The 23,371-nt window shown below is 41.2% G+C and overlaps 1 protein-coding gene across 16 annotated transcripts in view; it reads left to right on the top strand.

Annotated features, from left to right (window-relative positions):
- The first annotated feature begins 7,881 nt into the window (after positions 1 to 7,881).
- CAPRIN2 (caprin family member 2) overlaps positions 7,882 to 23,371 on the top strand; it is a 32,824-nt gene continuing 17,334 nt past the window's right edge. For 5 of the 16 annotated variants that reach the window (XM_040062132.2, XM_040062130.2, XM_040062127.2 and 2 more), the window contains exons 1-9: positions 7,883 to 7,911; positions 9,066 to 9,328; positions 11,021 to 11,083; positions 14,156 to 14,242; positions 16,160 to 16,398; positions 17,736 to 17,818; positions 19,710 to 19,874; positions 20,376 to 20,419; positions 21,735 to 22,580. In XM_040062132.2, the coding sequence (XP_039918066.1) occupies positions 9,080 to 9,328; positions 11,021 to 11,083; positions 14,156 to 14,242; positions 16,160 to 16,398; positions 17,736 to 17,818; positions 19,710 to 19,874; positions 20,376 to 20,419; positions 21,735 to 22,580 (1,776 nt within the window). In that variant the 5' untranslated portion in view covers positions 7,883 to 7,911; positions 9,066 to 9,079. Of the gene's footprint in view, positions 7,912 to 9,065; positions 9,329 to 11,020; positions 11,084 to 14,155; positions 14,243 to 16,159; positions 16,399 to 17,735; positions 17,819 to 19,709; positions 19,875 to 20,375; positions 20,420 to 21,734; positions 22,581 to 23,371 lie in introns of all 16 variants that reach the window. The other 11 variants (XM_040062128.2, XM_040062129.2, XM_040062126.2 and 8 more) reach the window with 6 other exon arrangements.

Genomic DNA, 23,371 nt, shown 5'->3' with positions numbered 1-23,371 from the left:
GATCTCATTATTTCACAGGGTTTTTTATCAGTGTGCAGCCTGTTGAAAACCAGGAAAATTTAATTATTCACTTATATCCTGTTAAGATTCAGAGATGTTTCTGGTATTTTTTTAACCAGAAAATGTTCCTGGTATTCCATCAGCTCTAGGAAGTATAAGAGCAGTATGTTTCTGACAACATTCATTCATTGCTATTCATTGCAGACATAATTACATGTCTGCATGCTCAAAGTGCTGCAGAAACACTAAGGTTTTGTTTTATTTTTTTTTTTTAACAGGATGTCTGAATTGACCAGTATTCATAACCTTTAAAACACAACAATACATATGTATCTGACTTAGATGAAGGAATCATACCAAGAATAAAAAATTATTCATAAACACTGTAAGTAAAGTTCTTTCATGTAACTTTTTCATTAGCATCCTAATATTGTCCTGGAAAGCTGTCTCAATTTTTATCTCAAGGAAGCACTTGCTACTTGTTTTTAGGAAGATGAACCATCCCATTAAGATCACACCTCTTGTGAGCAGGAAAAACAGCAAAGGCAACCCCCCACCATGATTTTCAAAATGAATTTTTAATAAAAATGAAACTTGCATATAGTCTTAATCTAGTCAGTGGCATTAGTCAATTGCTCAGAGATAAACATTGGCTTATGCAGATTGCTAATAAAGGGCCTGAATAAAAAAATAATTTGCATGTTCAGCTGCAGTTTATACTCCCTGTGGTTCCATGTTCTGACGTTCATGTGAATGACTGCAATTACATCAACACAGCAAAAAAAAAAAGCCAAGTACTTAATCAAAAAGTATGAAGCATACTTAGATATTACTTAATCAAGTTGTTTCAAGTGAAAGCTTCCCTCTTGTAGCAAAACTCAATAAGGTAAGAGAAAACCAGGTCAGTTTCTATGCAGACATTTTAAGAGGGAGCTTTCTTTGTAACAGATATTGAGAGCAAATGAAAATGGGAGTTAGATGAGGCAAGGGTTTAGATCAATGGCCAATATTGAATTAATTTTAATAGTATAAAAAATACTAAGACTCAACTTGTCAGAATCCCTGGACAAATGCATGCTGCCCTCTGACAGCTTTATGAAATTGTTGGGATGGTTTCAGCTGTGTTAAAAATTGTCAACAATATTCTTATTTCTCATAAAAATCGAGGGCTATTTTTTATAGCCGTCTAACATACTGATAGATTTAGGAGCAATTTGTTTGCTGGTGAATCTAAGAAAATAATGGTTGCAGGACAAGGTCATTTTAGAATATAAATAATGAAGAGACTGGATTTTATTAAAAAGTAGAAAAATGAAGGACTATTATCAAAATTGGTTTTCATACTTTGAATTCTGCAAGGAACCATCGGAAGTCTTCAAGAAAGACAGAGCCTATTCTATAAATCTTGAATGTGTTTATTTGCACTCCTGTGTTCAGTATTGTTTTGTATTGTGACAAAATGGCCAAAATTTACACATATGCATGCATATATTTAGAAAACACTTCTCTCCTTTAAAAGTACTAGAGAGATGTTTGGGGTCTCTGCTTTGTGATTTTTCCCTATAATTTCTATTTACCATGCATGTTAAATTTTTGTCAACATTTTTCCCATAAAAACACTGTGTTATTTCATATAAAATTTAAATATTTACAGGAGCACAGATGAATGAAATAAGTGAACTGATAATAAAAATCTCTACAGTCTTTAAGCTTCGTTCACTGATAATTTTGGATTTTTTTTTCCTCCTGACTGAATCTCACGATAGCACTTCGTGAAGTTGTCAGATTTTGCCCCTCTTTTTATTCAATTACATACAGATGCACAACATTTCACATATTAAATTGCTTGGAACTTGAAGAAGGAAAAAAATGAAGCCACAGAAATTGAGTCCTGAAATCAGGTCACAGAGAGATTTCAGAAATGTCAATCATCTACCACTCATCCTTTCTTCCTAACAAGAAAAAAAAATCAGAATGTGGGGCCTATTTTTTCCTTTCCTCTCAACTTATTGGGTAATGAAGCAGAAGAAGCTACCAAATTGCACAGATAATCTGCAATGGTCTGAAATCAGACTTTTAAATTAAGTTTAATTGAGTCCCAGAATGCATCAGTGACACAGTAGGATTCAAATGGAAACACAAGTGAAAACATTTTTCACAGGTCCACCTGAAAAGCCTGAGATCAAAGGTGTTTAGGTGGCAATAAGAAGGAAATAAATCTGTCATTAGTATTTCCCTGGGAATAATAAAATTCCATTAGCTTCTCTGGAGGAGCCAGATTATTGGTTATGGAGTAAAAGACATGAAAATTGTCCAACTCATTACTATCTAAACCATACTTAAGATGATTAACTGGATCAAAAGCCCAAGGAGTCAGGCTGTTATATTTTTAAAACCTATTTAACCTAAATATTTCTGACCCAGGCACCATGGTTGTAAGGGTACAGCCAGTCAGAGATTCACGTTTGCGAGGTGCCAGGAGATCCCCTGTAACACAGAGACCAGAGCTGTGAGCCATTAAGGATTCTGCAGCTGAGTCAGTGGACAAGCAAAGCAAATTCTGGGAGAAGTAAATGTCATCACACAAGAACTTGGAAATCTGAAAAAGAAGGACCTGAGAAAGGTTTTAAAAACAATTGGGAAGCTACTTCAATGGAAGTGAAAACCATAGCAAAACCCCATAATGCTGCAGCAGGAAAATACAACATAACAGAGTAATATTTTAGTGGAGACTTGCAGTTTCCCAGGGCTCTTCAGGGCTGCAATGGAAGGACAAGGACACCAAGCAATTCATACGCACTTCTTGGGAAGCAAAGAATCCCCGGACTGTCTGGGTTCTGCCAGAGGAGCAGATGAAGGTAACACACCCAGTATCTCAGTATCGTGTGGTTAATCCCTGTGCAGAACTGTGAGCATGTGCAGTTCTATAGTTCCTCTTTTCAAGAAACTCTTTACACCACAGAGCTCTATTTTCCTTTTAGGAAAAAGAAAAGATTTTTCCACAGACTAACAAAACTAAATAATAAAGATCTGTTTCAGAGACACTGTTGGTTTCTAGTGGATAAATACCCTGAGCAGTTTTTTATCAGCATTCTTGTGAATGGTGGAAGTGGGATTATCCCTCTTATCTATGGGCAAAAGTCACAGGTACTACTAACTTTGAGTACATAATTCAAGACATAATTCCTCGATCTCCAGGATATTTGTGTTCAAAGGACTGTATTATGCTCAAAGCTTCCCCTTTGTTTATGCTAGTTGCAGCCGTGAATGCTCTGTGCCTACAACCAGATCCTAATTCATTTAGAAAATTAAGAACCCATCCATGTAAAGTTCTTCAGAAGTTTGTAGCAGAGATAGCCTAATTTAGCTTAAAGGTCAATGTTAACTTGAATCATCCATAAAAATATTTTTCCTGCAGTTATTTTGCTCATTCGCTGTAAATCGTCTAAATCCTGCAAAACCTGAGAATGCATCCTGAACTCAACTGGTTTAATGTACAGCCCTGATTTGTTCTAAGGCCACATCCATGTAAGGATGGGGATAGATGTTGTGGAGAAAACAACACTCTACACGCATTCATGTATCAATTTATCAAAAAGAAATGTTTCTGACACAAATAACTAATCTACTTTCATGGACTGGTCTCTATTTCAAAGCATTTACAGGCACGTGACTTTATTCTCACAGCAAATTAGTTGTTTTTTAAAAAACTTTTTCCTTGTGGACACATAATAAAGAAATCCCTTATGAATGCCTGCTCTGCAACATTTCCCCTTTTGCAACTGAGGTTTGATTAACTCCTAAGCAAGGACAGAGACTTTAACAGACGCAGGTGCAGCTCCTTCCACTGCTCAGATGACATCAACTTTCTGCTTAGCTGGGCCCTCTTTTTACTAAGCTTGCGCAAAACTTTTAAAATTTTCTTTTGCATTAAGAATTTTTCAGTTCCAAATGAACTCTTCCATTCTGGGTGAATGCTTCAAACTGAGTTGAGATGCACTAGGGTTTGGATTAAGTGATCTTTAGATGTCCCATCCAACCCCAATCATTTGGTCATTCCAGGTGGGAGAGAAAAAACAAGCAGCTCACAGGACCCTTTCTGCATTTTCACTGAAATTCCAGAAACCCACAGACTGGAAACAGGAATTTCAGCTTCTGCCAGTGAGCACAACTTTATTCCCTTGCAGATTTTATAGGTGTTAACGTGCACTTTAATTAAACACATGCTGTTTGGCCTGGAGCTACATGAGTGAAATTTGGCTAAGCTTGTAATAATGGCTGCTCCCAGGCACAGTAACAATTTCTGTTTTTGTTGCTCACTTTCTTCTTTCCCTTGAAAATTTTAGGAGAGTTTTTCTGATGAAAACACAAAAAGAAAAGCAAAATGAGAGGAATGGAAAGGAATCAATAGAATCTATAATTCTGGTCAGGTGAGAAGTGAGCCAGGCAACTGGAACTGGCTGGGAATTGGAAAGAATGCCTGGCACTGGTTGCATGCAAAGAGCAGGAACATGAACCAGTTTGCTGGGCAGGATTGAACATGGAGGCAAAAAAGGGGGAAAAATTTCTATGCAAGGAAACTGAAATCAGGATCCTGTACCAAAAACACAGAAGACAAGGATCTGGAGTGTAAAGGGAGAAGCATATGTTTAAGAAACATTTCCAAAGTCAGAAATCACTGTGAGGTGCAGCAGGTTGTGTAAAGCAATGGTGGACAGAGTGGAGCAACCTTTCTCTGGACCTCTTGAACAGCAGACAGGCAGCTTCAGGGTTTATATGTTTAAAAAACTCCCTGCAGCATAAAACAGCCTTGTAGCAACCTATTTCCTCCAGGTTCTTCCAATAAATTAGATGCAATTCTGACTAACAGTCCTCTTTGTGAGACCTAAGGTATTCATGTCATGTTGGATCCAAAATTCCTTAGCCTTCCTGTCTGAAATACATTCCACGACTGAAACCGGTTTCTCTAGCCCATCAGTGGATAATATTTGCAACATCTTCTGTAGAAATTTCTTCTTCACTGTGTGTCTTTCTCTCCTAAAGTTAAAAAGCAGCTGATCTTATTCCACACATTGACTTCCTGGAGTTTCACAATGCAGTAATAGAAGGGATGGCAGGGAATGAAAATGGGAACCTGGTCTCAGCTGGCCCTGGGCTGGCCCACTGCAGCTGGAGGGACACTGCTGACACTGAATGCCACTGGGATAAGGAAGGGGTTAATGGGCTGGGTAAAAAGTCAGGTTTGGAAAAGTGGAAGTCGTTGGGCAGAGTCGGAATTGTGTGCAGAGGAGATCCTCCTTCACAAAGGAGTCTGTGACTTGGACAGCATGGGAAGAAAGATGGAGCCTGGGGATCAGGAGTGGAAATTGGAATCTGAGAAAAATGAGAGTGGGATAAACTTCTGGGACTGGGAAAAATTTGGGCAGTCCCAGGTGGGGGGGATAAGCAGAATCAGTCAAACATGACAAAAAGAACAGAACCCTTTTCTTCAGCCATTAGAGTGTATTCCCCTTCTCATCCTGGAGTAAAAGGAACAGATCCCCATAGCTATGATTGATGCATGGCTAGACTATCATAACCTATCTTCATCTACTTAGAGATGATCTCACAATGGATCTGCAAAATGGCATTAAAACAATTTAGGCTGTGCTTAATCCTGGAATTTCCTAACTTCACTCGGCTTGACATCACCACACTAACACACTCTACAGTGCTCTAGAGACCACAGGTATACTATAAATGTATATAGTATTAGTATTAGTATTAGCTACTCTCTATTTTTTTAAAATGAAATTAAAATACCGATTTGGCTTGTATGAATTTTCCTTTTGATTTTTCCTCTTTTACACAAATAATTGTAAAAGTGCACAATAAAGCAGTAATTTGTCAGTAGTAATTATGACTTACAGAATAGTCCCAGGTGTATGAGTGTTAATTATGACTTATTAATAAATGCATTAACTGATAATTCATTTTATAATTACTTTTCAAGGACCCAGCCCATACATGTTAGCTTCAAAAAAACCACAGAAATCTACTGGAAGGACTCTCAGAGCACACTGCTGATCCTAGACACAAGCTGTTTCTTATTCATTAGCATTTCTTTTCAGTCACAAAACCTGCCTCACAATGCAACCTCATTCTAGGAGCCAGGGCTTTAAAAAATGAAGACTTTTGATACATGTGGTTAAAGACTTTGACACATTGAGAAGTGGCAAGATTGTGGATGCTACAGGTGGTTGCATACAACTGAATCTGAGTCTGTGATACTCTGTGAATTCTCCTTTTTGCTTGAATCATGTATCATTTGCTTATTTTACTTTTAAAAGCAATCTTTCTTATGTATAACCTTTCCTCCCCAGTTCTCTCATCCAACCCATGTACTACATAAATACTTGTGTTCTGTAAAACCTATCTTTGCAAACCTTCTTCACTGACTCATCTCTCTTTCAAAATGTCTCTATTTTCATAAAATTCACGACTTTCAGAATTGCTATGAACTTGCCATATAGTTTATTCATTCTTTGTGGTAATGGCCACAAAAACAGAAACAGAAAGCAGATTTCCAGCTTAGCCCTCTGATCTTTGGAAAGTCTGTTTTCCCTAGTCTTCCAACCTTCAATACCATCCATGGCACTAATTGCTAGGGGTTAACAGAATTTCGTTTCTGATTTCTTTGTTGTGTGTATTCAATTCACTTCAAGTGATTTTTTGTTTTGTTTTGTTTTAACTAGTTATCAAGAGTTTACGTGGTTGGGTGGCATTGAGCTGTCCTATGGAAAGTGGCTGAGGGAGCTGAGGATGTTCAGCCTGGAGAAGAGGAGGCTCAGGGGGGACCTGATCACTTTCTACAACCACCTGAAAGGAGGCTGTAGCCAGGTAGGGAATCCGGCTCTTTTCCCCAGAACCAAGGGATAGGATGAGAGGATACTCCTAAACCGTGCCAGGGAAGGTTTAGGTTGGACATTAGGAAGAAGTTCTTCGCAGAAGGGGCGATTAGATGTTGGAATGGGCTGCCCAGGGAGGTGGCAGAGTCCATGTTCCTGGAGGTTAAGGAAGGACTGGAGGTGGCACTCAGTGCCTTGGTCTAGTGTACAGTTCAGTCATAGGCTAGACTCCAATCTAATTGATTCTGTGATTATTAGAGGACATTCACATTTTTTTGTTACGTAAGATGACCCACAGTCCTGCAAGTCTCCTCCAGGACCTTTGTACGGGCCCAGAGAAAGCGTCAGCAGCACCAGCTGGTGACCCTTCAGCTGGTTTACAGACACAGACCAGCACCTTTCATGCCTCCTGGCTGCACCAGCCAAAGGGTCTGACTGAACAGTGGCTGTGACGGGGTGGAGGCCGCGGGGATGCCCCGGCACTGGGAGGACGGAGCCCTTGTCGTGAGGCTGTTCGGGGAGCGCTGCCCACCTGCCCCGGGCCGACCGTCGTGAGAGGCCGCTGCGATACACGCGGTGCAACAGCACATCGTGGATTCACAGGCCAGGGCCCCGTGCAAACCTCTCCTTCGCGGAGGGCACACGGCGGAGTGTCGCACCTCACGTCCCCTCCCCACCAAGCGGGTGGTAGGGCCGCTGTCCCCTGGCGCCCCGTTCCCCGCCAGGGCCGTCTCTCGGCTGCCCGCAGGAGCACCAGATCCCGCCCGAGCGACTGACGGCTCATTCCCTGGGAAGGCCGGCGCATCCCACACAGCTGTGGGGCGGCGGCCGTGCCGGACGAGACGCCCCGACCTTCACGGAGCCGCCCCGCGGCCCCGCCCTGCGGGCCCGGCGCGGGGCGGGCAGGTGAGGCGGCGCCGGCCATTGGGAGGCGGGCGGTGACCGGCGCGGCCCGCCCCGCCCCGCCGCTATATGAGCCGGGGGGCGGGCGGCGGGGCGGGCCTGAGCGTGTGCGGGCACCGAGGTGAGCGGGGAGGCGGGAGCGAGCCGGGCCGTGCGGGGCCGGGCCGGGCCGGGCCGTGCGGAGTGAGGGCCCCCGCAGCGCGGCGGCCGCCGCAGGCGCGGGAGGCGGAGAAGGTGAATCCCCCGGCAGGATGGAGCTGCTCCTCTCTTCCCCGCTCCTCCGCCCCGCTCGGGAAACTGTGGCGGCAGTGCCCCTTTCCCTCCGGGAGGAGCTCCCTGCCCCTCCCTGGCAAGGAGGCGGCGGAGGGCTCGCCGTGGCTGCCGCGGCGGAGGGCTCGCCGCGGCTGCCCCGGCGGCGGGGCTGCCCAGGGGGAAGGCAGGTTTTGCCCCGGTTGCCCGCCGGGGTGATGTGGTGCGGCCTCCCGAGCGGCGGGCAGGCAGAATTGTGGTGTCATTGCTTGCCAGGAGCAGGTGTCCGTAAGTAGTTGAAGATGAAGGTGGCCGAGCATCTCTTGCAGAAACTCTCTGTTCAAGGTTACAGCCCCTCCCACGGTGGCACAGGGCACAGGCACGTCTTTTGGATGGGGTGTAGGCAGGGACCACCTCCTCACGAGTAATGATGCTGTTGAACTAGGCTGGCTGGCTGCTTTCCTTTTTTTTTTTTTTTTTTTTTTTTTTTTTTTTTTTTTTAGTTGTTTTTTAGGTCTCGGTTAGATTGCTGTGGAGGTCATGAAAGGGTAAAACCGATTTAACGGGGTTGAGAAGAAATGGGGCTGTACCTTCAGGCATGCCACTTCTAAATTTTCATTCAGGCTGCAGCCCGGATGCCAGGCTGGCGGCATGATTTGCAATTGCTTGCTTGCAGTTTTTTTTCCCCTGTGGGTGATGTGTGCAGAAAACCTGCCTGGTTTTATATGGTCACTATATTGGGTTTCTGGAATCGTCCCCTGTGCTGTCTAATTCTGCCTATGTAAAGGATTTTTAGTGCCTGGATGGGTGGGGAGGCTTCGAACAACATGAAGTTTTCCTTGCTTTGAAATTCTTGCTACAGATATTTTGAAAGGGAGGGTGAAGCATGGAAAAATTGTGGTCGGTCCTTCCCGAGGCTCAGTTTTGTGGTTACATGTTCTGAGTACGCGATGTGACAAGAAAAGCTGCGATTTGAAAAGGGGGGGGCAGGACGTGAAAGAGCTAAATAAAAGAGTTTCTTTGCAGCTCCATCCATTTCAATGGTGCAGCTTTCCCAAGCCCCTTTCCATCGTCCATCATCACCTTCAGGAGGGTCGGAGGAAGGGGAGGAGAAGAGGATGAAGGCGGCCAAGCAGCAGGTGACCCCGGCAGGGGAGAGCCCGGCTCCCGCCAGCCCCCTGCAGTCCGCGCTGAGCACGGCGGCCTCTCCTTCCCAGGCGTACGAGACCTACATCGACAACGGGCTCATCTGCCTCAAACACAAGATCAGGAACATCGAGAAAAAGAAGGTAACGTGGTTTTCTTGCCTATGGCACCTATTTAAGCTGCCGGTAGTAAAGCTCGTTGCCTTTTAAATAATATTTCATGTTATTTCCGTTATTTTTAACAGATGGAATAAGGTTGTGTGTGTATATAAAGAGCAAATATGTGTTGACCAGAACTGAAGATGCTTCTCTAGAGCAAATCAGAACAAACTTGGATCTGATTTAAACGTGGTTTATAGCCTTTCAGAAATCTCTCACCAATTACATGCATCTGATATTAATTTAGATGTCAATTGTTTGTAAAAATGGAAGTTAGAACAAGTGTTTCCACTGACAGTGGAAATGTCAAATTATATTAAATATGTATTGCCCTTTACTTTGCATAAATATTTGACTTACATATTTTAAATGCAGGCATATGTTAATGACTATAAAACTTTTACACAGAAATCTTCCAAAATTTGATCTCCCATTTTGACCACTGCTTTTTCTGAGGCTGGGGGCACTGAATAGTGTTAGTAAGAATAAAAACTGAGATAATGATACACCTAAAACGTTGTGACTGTGGCTAGTCAGACTTCTGCACTCTAAGGCTTTTCATTTGATTGGCAGGTGACTGAAGGCTGAGTGCTTGGTTTTTAATTGAGAGACTTATTTTCTGTGGGATAAAAGAAATAATGATGCTGTTGCTTTCAGTGCTGGATTGGGATTACGAGTAAAGCAATTGTGTGAATGTGTTGTGCTACTCTAAATGTCTGAAAAGGTTTCAGTTATGTCTTAGGGCAAGGGGAGAGAGTAGATGAGACATTTGGCCATGTGCTTAGGGGACTTTATCCTCCTGCAGGAGATGCAGTATATTACTGCTGTCTCATGTCATGCATCATGCTGTAATTTTGAATAGCATCAGACAAGCATGTTTCCTTTGTGTGAAAACAACTGTGTTGTATTCTAATTCTGTCCAAAGAAGCTTCTTGTTGTGAATTTCAATGGTGCCTTTAACTTTCACATGAATGAGGATATGGCATCATCAGCAAATAAGTGTGACTTACTAAAATGAGTAGAAAGTATTCCTAGTCTTATGCTCCTATAGGTACTGTGTCGGTGACTCTCTAGATACACAAATGGAGTAGTATTTGACTTCATGGCAGTGAGGTCACTGTTCTTTTCCCTAAAGAAGTTTGCAATACTGAATAGTTTACTTTAGTATTGTTTACATCAGCATTTAAAGACTGCTTTGGTATATTGGAAATAAATCTTATTTCTTCCCTGAATACACTTGTCTACTTTCTTAGGGAACAGGGCTATAAATTTTTAATGTAACTAAAGCCAAATTTTTGAAAGACATAACAAGGATTATTCAAGGATAATATAAATAAATTCCAGCCTTGACTTGGGAAAACTAAATAAGCTGAACTTAAACAAGCACACTGGATGTTTTTGAAGCCACTTAAAGATCTTAGATCATTGCATGAATAGTTCTTAAATGAAGCAAAAGTGGCAAGAACAAACTGAAAGATCAGTGGTAGGGAAAGGATGGTACAGTCAAATTGCAGACTGAAATTGCCAAATCAAAGGCATAGCAAAGCTCTGTGTTCCTTTCTTCAGGAACAAGAGGAAGTAGAAGGTTTTCTATTCTATGCTACAGTATTTCACTCATATACCTTACTTAATTTTTATATTGATTTCTGTATAATGTTTACTTTGAATTTTCTGCAGCTCAAACTAGAAGACTACAAAGATCGTCTGAAGAAGGGAGAAGCCCTCAATCAAGACCAATTGGTAAGCTTGCTTTATACAGGAGTGGAAGGACTCAAAACCTTCTGATGTGGCAGGAAGGCTGGGTTGCTGAAGGAGCTGAGGGTGTTTTTACAGAAGCAGTGCCTATAGGCTTGCAAAGATATTTTTCACAAAACCAAATTAACAAATTCTTGGTAATCAGACTGAATGTTGAGCCCACAAACTCTGTCTCCTGTTTTAACCTTCGTGGTGTTCTCTGAAGTAATAGAAGATCCCTGTTTATCTTTGCTCTGTAGACTTTTAGCTTCAGTGCTCCTGCACCTCTCTTTCTTGATGAGGTATCTGTGTGCAGCTGATCTATATGGCAGTGCAGTGTTAAAACCCAAGCCTCAAGAATTCTGAGGTGGCTAATTAATCCTCATGATTTCTTCATTAGTAGCTATTACTTGAAATTGCCTGTTGTCTGCACAGTGCTGTTGGTTATAAGTAGTTGTTAATATAACTGACAGTGCTGGCTGCTGCTTTTTTTTTTTTGTCTTGTCTGGAATGGATTCTAGATCTGAAGCCTGAAAGATTTAGCAGAGCTGAGTAGCAGTGTCACATAATCCAAAGAGTCTATTGCTCTAGTAATCTAGTGGTCACATTTTTAAAATGTAGTGGAAATATGCTGAAGTGTAATTGTCTGAGGGGTACTGACAATTCAGTGATAGTGCTGATCCTGCTAATGAACCAGCTGGAAAAATATCATTGGTTGCTAACTTTATTACAGTACAGCAGTCCGAGAACACAAATTCTATTTTCTTACTGTGAATCATTTGTAAAAGAGTTAGACATAAATGGGATAAGAGGCGATAATGGTAACTTCTTAGAAGTAGAGTAAACCTGTTGGAATAAATTGTCATTTAGTACTTAACTGCAAAATCTGATGTGGTCTCTTGCCATTTCAAGTGCAAAAGTAAATTAATTAAATCCAGCGGTTTGGCGTAGGTTGATGACCTTTCAGTTCCACTCAACTCAATCTTTAATCAGGTGGGCAACAATTTTTTTTGTTTCGATCATAGGTGTTCTTCACAATCTATTTGCTGCTGTGAATAGTGAGACTATTGAACAGTGCTCTGTAAATTGGAATAGTTTTGAATATATTGACTGCTTTGGTATATGCCCTGGACTGTGAAAAGCTGGGAGGTGACTGTCTGGAAAATGGCATTAACTTGGTTACTGGATTTTAGTATTCCTGGCTGAGCTTCATTTCTTAAATTTTAGTATCTTCATCCCAGTTTCTGGAGTTTCTTAGATTTAAAATAAAGAATTAGATTCAGTCTTTGTGGTGAACTGAGAAGTGGTAGTCACTGTTTAGGTGACAACTGTAGAAGCACTCAATATTTAATTAATAATCTTGTGAAGTCCCCTGCTTCAGTGGTTAAGATGCAGAAATACTGCATTTGTAACTTTCAGATGCAAATTTGTGGTGTATATACAAATTGAAGCTGGAGTAGAGCTTATTAAATCTTAACGCCTAAAGAAACCAACTGCCTATAATACACTGGTGCTCTAATATAACTTGATGTCATCTTTAGTTTTAATTTTCTCACACCAAGGAAGACGTGCATGTCTGGTGATAAACTTGTTTTGCAAGTAATTTGGATTAAGCTGTAATTACTTATGTTGCACGCTTGCCAGACCTAATGTGTGTGCTAGCCTTACATTAGGAAACATTTGTTTCAAAAATGAGGAGCTTCCAGCAAGTTAAATGCTCTTACTGTGCAGTTTTGCAAGCTGAGCACATTTTCCTCGGTGCTGTTCTTCCAACATGCTGTTAATGAATGCTAATAACAGGTGTGACAGAAGAAAGCTATTGCTTTCCTGTGGGTTGAGGTACAGCTTGTCACGAGAGCAGTGTAGCTGTTCTTCATGTTCTCAGGTGGGGAGTTTTACTCTGCAATTTGTGTTGTTAAAAGTACAGTTAGTGTAACCTGACTACTGAATTGTTGTTGTTAATTGTGAGTCTTCCTCAAATGTGTGAGCATCGGTTTCTTAGAAGTCATTCCCTCAGTGCTAAGTGAATTGCTAAATAGTACTTCAAAGCTGCTTGGTGAATTGTGTGAAGACAACCTAAACTACCAGGTGAGAGCTTGCACTTTGTGTTGAGTGGTATTTAGTCCTGGTAGTGTCTCATATACCACAAACAAGGGAACAAAAGTAACTGAGCAATCAAACGGAACCAATGAATATAACTTGTTTTCCAGTTGCTTAGGATCACATATGGAATTTGCAGGTGTCCCAAATCTTTTTGGGACAGTAGATTAAGCTTTTGTCACTGCACTGATGAAACACTAACACTGCTGTGAAAAAGCTTTATAAGAGTGATAGGCCTGTTCTACAAAAACCAGTGATATCATGTCAGGAGCATAAGCCAAACTGAATGTAAAGCACAGGTGAACAACTGGAATTAAACTTGCTACTTCACACTTTGTGGTGTGGAGATATGGGCAGCATGTCTGAACTACAGCATTTTGCTGTCTTCAGATCTGTCAAGGGAGCCTAGAGAAATTAACTGACCCGTTAAAAATGGGGTATATCAAAATGCAATTAATAATCTACTGCAGTTAGTATTTTTGAAGACTAGCCAGTAAAATACTGGTTAAAGCCATTAGTGAAGACAGGAACATGGCTTCTTTTGTGGAAACTAAATGGGAAAGAGTTTTCCTGGAAGTATGACTTGCCTTGTGTATTTCTAAAGCTGTTATGAATTTTGTGTAAAGGCATTTGGTTAAACCTGGGGGTTAGAAGATCTGTGCTGAACTTCTCCTGTTTTCCTTTCAGACTTTCAGACCAGTCTGATTTTAAACATCTGTTTAGCTCTGATTGCCAAGACCTAAACTATCTGTCTGGTGGTGTGAGCTGGCTTTGCACTGCATCTCAGACAGTTATGGGTGAATTAAATTTGCAACTAAAGTTAAAGTATGAGCTATAGACACAGTATCTTTAAAAAGCTACAGTTTCAGAAAAGTACACAGCAAATGACTACTTCCTAATGAGAAATTAAGTACAAGGCAACTGAGTTGCAATCAGTAGTCTTAAACATGAAAACCATGTTTATCTATTCTTTTGTAGGAGGCAGTAGAGAAATATGATGAAGTGGTGCACAACCTGGAATTTGCCAAGGAGCTTCAAAAGACATTTTCAGGACTTAGCCAAGATGTAAGTATAACTGTTCTTCTCTATATTGACAGGAGGTAACTGCAAAATTTTTGCTACTTCTTTAATGGCTACACTTCTATTCCAGTACAACCCATACTAGGGCATTCCTGTCTTGTCTCTGGACCAGTGAAGCCTAGGCAGAGACTGAGGAGTAGTAGATTAAGGAGAACTGGTTGGTACTTGTTAACCAGTTGTCCTTTTCTGATCACTCGGTAGCCAAAGGCTAGAGAAGATTCAGTGACTCCAGTGGTGGGCCCCTTCAATGTCTGGGGCCTGGAAAATGTGACATGTGAGGAGAGCCTGGAACAACGGGGCTTGCTGGGCCTGGTAAAGTGAAGGCTTGCCAGGAGATGCACTGTTATCCTTCTGACAGCAAATACTGAAAGGGTGGAGCTGGGATTTTTGATGACAGATGTGGTAGGAGAAGCAATGATCATTACTTGAAATAGATGCCAACCAGGTAGGAGGAAATGGTCACTCAATGGGTGATTAAACATTAGAAGCAGGCTGCCTAGGGAAGCGGTAAAATCTGTCCTTGGATTTCTTCAACACCTGACTGAACAAAGCTTCAAGCAACCTGGTCTTGATTTACTGTAGCCTTTCTGGAGACTGGGCTAGACAGTGTCCCAGCATACCTTCCAAACTGAATTTTTTAATGTTTCTGGTGAGGGAAAGTGCTGGTGTTAGGTCACTTTGACTTCAATGAGAAATACATCCCTCAGTAAAATTTAACTGAAGCTTGTGGAGTTTGCTACTTAATCAGCCACAGATGTCTCTAATTGTGGCAAGTCACAGATTTAGTGCTTTGTTTAGGTCTTTGTTCAGGATTTAAAGCACTACATACATTGTTTTTATGCAAGCGTTTTGGAGAAACTGGTCTCCTGGCTGAGGCAAATTCTACACTTATGGAAGATTTGATCCAAGGTAGTGGCAGGGAAGCTAAACATGATTAGTCACTGCTTTGGCATTATTTCTCTGCCTCCTACAGAATGCTGAATGACTGGTACCTTGTGACCCAGTTTATCTTTTGTGCAGGTGCTTGTAGTAATCCAGCACTAGCTTCTACCAGTTCATGTTTCTTCTTGAACTTATGCTGTATTTAGAGGCTCACCCATCTTGTTTTTAATGTGGCTCTGCATCTGCTGGCATGGATTCTACAGCCAACAGCCATTACTGGAATGCTAGGGCCCATTCTGGCAACAGCATCCTTGCATCTTTTGCAGTGTGTTGCGGGGAACAAGATTTTCATAGATCTTGACACATATTGAAGTATTTTAAATTCTGCAGTTACTTGGATAGCTTTTGCTGGGCAGTTCTATTAGTGCATGATGAGATGCTTGAATGCATATTCTGTATGTGTTCTGTAACTCATGTTGTTTCTTATTTAATGAGTGCTTCAATCTTCTGCCAACAGAAATAATTGTAGGATTCTGCTGTATCTTTTAAGCTGGAGTATTCAAAAGTGAAGAGCAGTTGTCTTACTAGGAGAAACTTAGACAATTTCTTCTTCTCCAGCTCTGTGGTAAATATTAGGCCTGGCCTGGATTGGTGCATTGGTTTTAATTCTATCAATTTCTCTAAAAGCTGCTACGATAAAACAACTAGCAGGCATAATCAAGGTCTAGCTATCACAAAGGCCTATCACAAGTGAAGCTACCAGTCAGTATCCAGTTTGACTGAAAGTTAGATGTGTAGACAATTAGTAGATAAATGGGGAGCTCTTCCAAAGGAGGAGCTTAGAAGATTCTGGATATCTGAAGAGTTAGGACCTTCTGTTACCTAAACAAAATTTCTAGTTGGTTTCTGCATTGTAGGATAATCAATACTAGATCTCAATGTTTCATCCTAGAATCTTGTTACTAAACAGGTTTAAACACACTAAATTATGTTTTATTGTTGAATTCTGCATTAAAATAGCTGCTGAAAGCACAGAAGAAGGCTCAGCGGAGAGAGAGTCTATTGAAGCTTGAAGCAGAGAAGAAAAAGCTGCGTACAATACTTCAAGTCCAGTATGTGCTGCAGAACTTCGCTCAAGAGCATGTTCAGAAAGATTTCAAAGGTGGTTTGAATGGTGCAATATACTTGCCTTCTAAAGAACTAGACTACCTCATAAGATTTGCAAAACTGACGTGTCCAGAAAGAAATGAGAACTTGAGGTAAGTTCAGGGGTTTTTGTCTAATTAGTATGCTTCATTTGTTGTGATAAATGTCCTCTGTTTGACACTGCCATGTATTGGAACATTAATTAAAATTCTCTTCAGTACACTTGCTTTAGTCTGAGCTTAGGAATGTAACAGATTTACCTCACTTGGAGCATTAGAGAGAAGCTGCAGTAATTACAGCCTCAGGTGCAGGTTACAGACAGACTCTGCCACTTTTTGTCTCCCTGTGGGACTGGGGGGACATGGTCCAATACCACCCTTAGCAGGGAGCTTGGGGATGTGCTGCTTCTGAGGCTTCACTGTTCATGAACTGAAAAAAGTGCAGTAACATCAGAACTCTTTGTGTATTCCATTTACATTGATGATTCAGGTGTGCTTCTTTATTCCAGAGGAATGTCATATGGTGCTCCTGAGGTGCTCTTGCTGTTAGCTTCAAACTGGTTTTTAAAAATTGCCTGAAGTTTTTGATACCTCTACACTAAATGTCATGCATGTTACCAGGTTGTCAATGGAGGTAATATCAGTATCAGTGCTCATGTGGCACTGCTCTGGTGCTGTGATTACTCATGCTTAGTGTGACAGCCTGTCTGGTAGGGTAGTGCAGGAATTGTATTTGAATATGGATAAGTAGTTATTATATGTTATAAGTAGGTGGTAAGTTGAGACACTTTATGGATAAGTCATGTTTGAATATGGACTGATTCTTTTAAGTGCCTCAAAATTCTAGTCACTTGTCATAAAGTAGACTTGCCTAGCCTTTGCTCTTCAGTTAACTCCTACGAAAGAACAGCTGCTTATAAAAAGCTACACCATAGGAGTGTCTCATGCCAATGAATTAACTTTGTTTCTAGTTTACTCTTACTGTATTACTTCTACGAGAAGCATAATCCTTTCCTTTGGGATACTGTGTTTCATTGCAGTGGACTGCAAATTCCATCTTCTGGAGGAGGTGGATCTTGGACCTATAGCAAACCTTCCCAGGAGCCGCTAGCTAGTGAGAATGGCAGCTGTTTTTAGTTGTACCTGTGCAAGTTCATCCAGCAATTGTTGCCCTTTTTGGGAGTCCTGGCTTGGAATGAAATTCAGCCATGTGGTCTTGTGGGACAGTGCTTAGGATCTCTGTATTGACCAACAAAGGAAGTTAGGTTTACTAGGTTAAATCCTATGCAGACAGAGACAGATGAATTTCTTCCAGTGATTTCAGGGCTTACCATTCACTTCATATATGCAGCCTTGGTTTGGAAGGCTGGACACTAGTGAATGTCATAAAATGGGGGGTATTGGGATCTTGGCTATGATTCTGCCTGGTAAAACAGACTTTTTTTTTTTAGTGTTGAAGACCAGATGGAACAATCATCTCTCTACTTCTGGGACCTTCTAGAAGGAAGTGAGAAACCTGTGGTTGGAACAACATGTGAGTGTCTCATCTAGAGAAATACCTTAAAGATCTAAAATTTGTGTGCTTGTTAAATGTCTTAAAACCAGTGAATACACATGGAAGGCTACCAAATTAAACACTTGCATGTGATGCATGTATCTTGATTTTCCAAGGATGAATGGCTGTTCCTGGTTCAGTTAAGTACAGGTCAATCATGATGCCACATGCTTTCATTTTCCAGTTTTACTCTTCAATGTACTAGCATATTTTTGAGGAATAATGATGGTAGAAATTAAAACCTGATGCATGAATACCTTACAGAACAGTGGGAAGCTTTTTGTATAGTTATGTGCAAATGGGTTAAGCTTGGAACAGTTCCCAGCCATGAAATGCTTAGTTGAGTACACTGATGCATTACAAAGCTTCACTGGCCCTGGGCTGAAGGTTCCACAGCATTGAAGAGCATTTCTTGTTAGGAATTCTAGACTCATACCTGTTGTCTCCCTACAGTGCAGGACACCACACTAGGGAAAGGTAGTCATTAATGGAACTTGCTGGGATCTCTCATCATGTACAATGCAGTCTTTCTTTGATGTAATGGAAGTGTCCTTACTTTTCAAGCATACCAAAGTCTGTGGGACTCTACAGTTCTTCCATTTGTGTTATACTTCCAAAATCCCTGGTTGTAAGCCAACATACACGTTGTGTTCCTATTTACAACTTGCTTGTGAGGAAACTGCCCTTAATTAAGTTGTACTCTTTCCTATTGCAAACAACTCTTGCTTGTTGTGTTTATGCCAATCTTGTAGCAGCTGTGTGGAAGGAATCTTTCATGAGTTACTGACAACATTGCTGAAGCTGATAGAACAGAGCATTAGTGTGCCCTGTTTAACTTCCACTTACAGGTAGCTGAACTGGCAACCAGGTGTTCAGTCTTTCCATGTAGTTCTTGACGAACTGCAAGCTTGGATTACTGCAAGCTTGGATTGCTACAAGCTGGTAACCTTAGCTTTGTGTCTGTTGGCATGAATAGATTGTTTATCAGTATCTCTATCCCTTTAATGTCAGTCTTGCATCCCTTTGTGTGCAAGCTAGATTTCAGATAAAGCTGTTAGGTTGTTTTATTAGCATTCATTGCCTTGTAAGACAGTTTTTTTTTTAATAGCCATATTAAATTCTAGCTACAGTTCTTGTTTGTGTGGTTGTCACTGCTAGGAGTGATCTTTCACTGAATGTTCTTCCTGTTCTCAAGGCTGCCCTGTTTCCAGCTCCTGTGAAACAATTTCTAGAGTCACTGTTACTTCTGAGGTCTCACTCTCTACTCTTAAGCTGCTGTCTCTTGTTTGCACAGAGGAGCAAACTGGACAGTGCTTCTCAGAGTACACAGTTCTGCTTTTGTTCAACCATGTCAGCTCTGAATCTTTTCCAACTTCAGAGGAGTAAGTTCAGCCTGGGAGCAGTCCCTTGCATTTCCCTTGCTTGCTTCTACAGTTCTTAACTTTTCTTTGAGACACCATCTTGTACCAGCAAGAGTATCTTGTAGAGTAGTTCCATTGTTACTGTTTAGCTTTACCTCTGTTGCGGTCTCACGTGATTTTACTATCAATGCTGGCTAGCTTATACGTGGTAAACAAAGCCCTTTCTAAGCATGTGGGAGACCAGGTGGCTCTGTGTGTACCTTGTGGGCATTTAAACACAAGCTGCTGTCTTGCCCTGGGATTGCAAAGACGTTTTCAACTGCATTAAATTAAACAGTTTAATAATTTCCTTTACTAAAACATTTCTTTGCTATAGGTTGGTAAGATGTGTGATCCTGGACAATCAGCAGTTCATATAAAGGGAAGAAGTAACAAATCTTAATCTGTAATCTGAATACCCCTTTATTTCAGATTTTGCTAATTTAACTTTATGGGCTTTTACTCTTTAGATAAGCACATGAAGGATCTGTTATCTAAACTTCTAGACTCTGGCTACTTTGAAAGTATTCCGACTCCTCGTACCACTGTGCCAGTAAAAGAATTGGAAGAAGAAGTAAATAGAAAACCTGAGAAAACAAGACAGCTGTCAAAAGGAGAGTCTGCCAAAGAACCAGGTGGAATATTATAGGGTTCAATTTTTATATCAGTGTTGGAAAAATCTTGAACTGAGCACTGACTTTGCATAGCTTGGTGCTAAATTTAATACTTTGCTGAAGTTTACTTACAATGTAGTAACTGAAATGGAACCTGCAGGGCTTACAGCCCTACTTTAGCTTATAACACAGGAAAAACATTAAATGCATTAAATCATAGTAATAGAATGATTTTGCCTTCTGAGTGAATTGAAGATGTGGGAACTGTCTGGTGTGTAGGGAATGTTACATATTAGGATAAAAAAATTATGAATACTATAAAATGCTTCTTGTTTAACTCTAAACTTCAGCTGTAAAACCTAGTCAGAAAATAAAAGCTTGTCTACAAATAGCATGTTGAATGGCAAGCTGAAATTTCAGAATATCTGGTTTAGCAAATTTAAATGGATTTCAAGAGTTGCTACTGTTTGATCTGCTTTTATGCATTTGATCAGTTGAAAACAATTAACATCCTTTCTCTAGAATCCATTATGGAGCTTATGAAATCTGAAATACAGCCACAGGAGGTAAGATACTCTACTGTTAATTGCTTGCCTTTAGTATTGTGATTTATCAGATACATAAATGCTCTTCTGCAGCCCTTTTTTAAACTTAAAAAGGGAGTCTGAACAGCAATCTAGGTGTTGCTTGATATAGGAAGCATTAAAGACTTTGTTGCGTTCCTATTTTTAACTCCAAATTTATGGCATCTGGGATTGTATTTTGGGATAAATTGAGCAGGATTACATGAAGCAGTATAGTACTTTAATGCTCTGGCACTTTCCTGAGTAAAACAAAGCATCAGCCTTTAGAGTGGAAACACTAAACTTTTGTGTACTGTGGAATAGAGAAAATACGCATTTACTAAAGCTTTCTGTAAAAGTTAAGCTTGTTGCAGTAGGTTTGCTATTGGTGGGGTTGAAAATGATGTTGGTTTTACTCTGATTTGCCAAGAAAGTAGGAAACCCAGGACAGACTTGTGTACAGGGATCTGTAGACCTGTTTCAGCAGCTCTTCAGACTCCCGAACTCAAACTTTGACTGTCAGTAGCATAGAAATCATTAGACTTAGTTTGAAGGTGTCTTTTTCCAAGTGGAAATACTGGTTCTTAAAATGCTGAATCCCCGTTTCCTAGGTATCCCACTAGAGGGTGTTCTCTAGAACAAGTTTTTGTAACTTACTGGTTACCTGACTCTCATCTACTGTCTAGCCAGAAAAAAATCTCAGCCAGTGAGCCTTGCACATTCTTTACTTCATGTATTTACTTCCTGTTCGTGACAAAGTGGTAACTTAGAAAAACATAGGACATCATCACTGAGCTCTGACTTACTGACACTAAACACAGCCTGCAGCTGAAGTCCAGTGATACTAAATGAGAATCTGGTGACATTTTAGTATTAAAATTCCACTAAGAATGAGGATTATACTTGGTTACTGAGTCTAATGTTTTGGGCTGTTTTGTAGAATGTCTGCTAATATACTACCAGAACTTTTTAGGTGCTAGAAGAACTAACTTTATAAAAATCGCTATTGAAGTTGATGTTGTCACTGCCTAGAAACATGAGGTACCATTGAGGATAAGGGCAGTAGATTCACTCAGCTGGGTTTTACTTGTGCTATTCAGCACTGTTCCCTGTTTCTCTGTGGCATGCCAAGCAAAGCTAGTCTGCAGTGTTGTAGGATAAAGCCATGGCCAGATAGTTTCTATGACTAGTGCTTAGGCTGTCTAGGCTCTGCTTTTAGTCAGCAATTTTCAGTAGCTGGGTGACCTAATTTAACTGACCTGAACTGCAGTAGCAAAATGTGTTCTTGGGAGCCATTAAGTTTCTTTGGTCTATATAGTTTCTCAACAGGCGTTATTTGCCTGAAGCAGAATACTCTGTCAAGAAGAAGCCAGAAGAGCCCAGATCTTGGGAAGCTGAGTGTGCTAGAAAACCAGAACCTCCAAAGTCCTGGGAGATGCTTGTTGACATTAAAGAGCAGGAACAGAAGCAGAAACAAGAGACCTTAAAGCCTTGGGAAGCTCGTGTTAGACAGCAAGAACAAAAAAGACCAGACTCTCCAAAGCCCTGGGAAGCTCGTGTTAAAGAGGAGGAACAGAAGCGTGAGTCTGCAAAGCCCTGGGAGACCCGTGTGGAGGAGGAACAACAGAAGAAGCTGGAAGCCCCAAAGGCATGGGTAGCACGTGTCCGAGAGGAGCAGGAGTCTCCCAAACCCTGGGTAGCGAAGGTCAGGGAAGAGCAGGACCAGAAGAAACAGGAATCACCTAAGCCGTGGGTAACAAAAGTTAGGGAAGAGCAGGAACAGAAAAAGCAGGAGTCCTCAAAACCTTGGGTAAGCAAAGTCAAGGAAGAACCAGAAGAAAAGCGGGAATCTCCAAAACCTTGGGTAACCCAAACTAGGGAGCAACCAGAACAAAAGAAGCCAGACCCTATGAAAACATGGGAAGTGTCTGTTAGGAAAGAGCCAGAGCAAAAGAAGCAGGAGCCTGTGAAGGCTTGGGCTGCACATGTTAGGGAGGAGCCAGAACAAAAGAAGCAGGAGACTCGAGAGGCTTGGGAAAAAGCTGACAGGCAGCAGCAAGTGACATCACCGCAGTTACAGAACCCTCCGAAGTCCTGGGCAGCTGCCAGTATGGGGCCAAAGGAACAGATGGGGCCAAAGAAGTTTGATATGGAACCCAAAGAAGTGAGTTGGCATATGTAGTATTATCTGTCATAAGCTTTCACATTAGTATATTGGAATAAAGCCACCTGTTAGCAGAGGTGTCTAAGGTGTATTTTGAAGGCCAATATTTAGATTCCCATTTCATTCTTTCTCTGGGGAAATAATTCTGGTGGCTAAAGTTTACATTTGAATAGCAAGGTGGCCTGCTTTGCTTTTTACATCATCACAGTACTGCTGTTTGAACCTTGAATAACTGCTTTATGCATAAGACAGAAGAATTAACTTAGTTCATCTGTAGCTATTGGCTCTGGCCACTGTTAGCAGTACAAAGCAGGTATGACTCATCCAGGGATCAAATACTTTGTGGCTGCATGCAAATAACACTTCAGTAAATTTTAGGCTTTTGATTAAAATAGCTGCTGATTCAAGAGAGATCTAATGTCTAGATCAAGCAACACCAACTGTACAGGGGCTTAAATATGCATTTCCAGATGAATGCATAAACCATATTGCTGTCCTGGGAGTCTAACAATAGCATAGTGTTAGAAATGTAAAATGAAAGCTGTTGCATGGCTTACAGCTGAACAGGCTGCCACCCTTTGGTCACATTACTTTTTTTCACCTGTGCTTGGGTAGCAACAAGGCTGATCACTGTCAAAACAGATAAATGAGCTCTGCTGTGTCTGCCTTAGGTCACTAAGAGAAACATTAATCTAAAGGTAGACTTCAGGAAGAAAATATGGGGAGTTGAGCAGTTCTATGTACACAGTATTGTCTCCACTACTGTCTTCCTGCAAGAAAGCAGGAACCTG

Source organism: Hirundo rustica, chromosome 4 (genome assembly GCF_015227805.2).
Source record: "Hirundo rustica isolate bHirRus1 chromosome 4, bHirRus1.pri.v3, whole genome shotgun sequence".
Taxonomy (NCBI): Eukaryota; Metazoa; Chordata; class Aves; order Passeriformes; family Hirundinidae; genus Hirundo; species Hirundo rustica.
The sequence above is the reverse complement of the archived record's forward strand: the minus strand, read 5'-3'. Positions and strand labels throughout refer to the sequence as shown.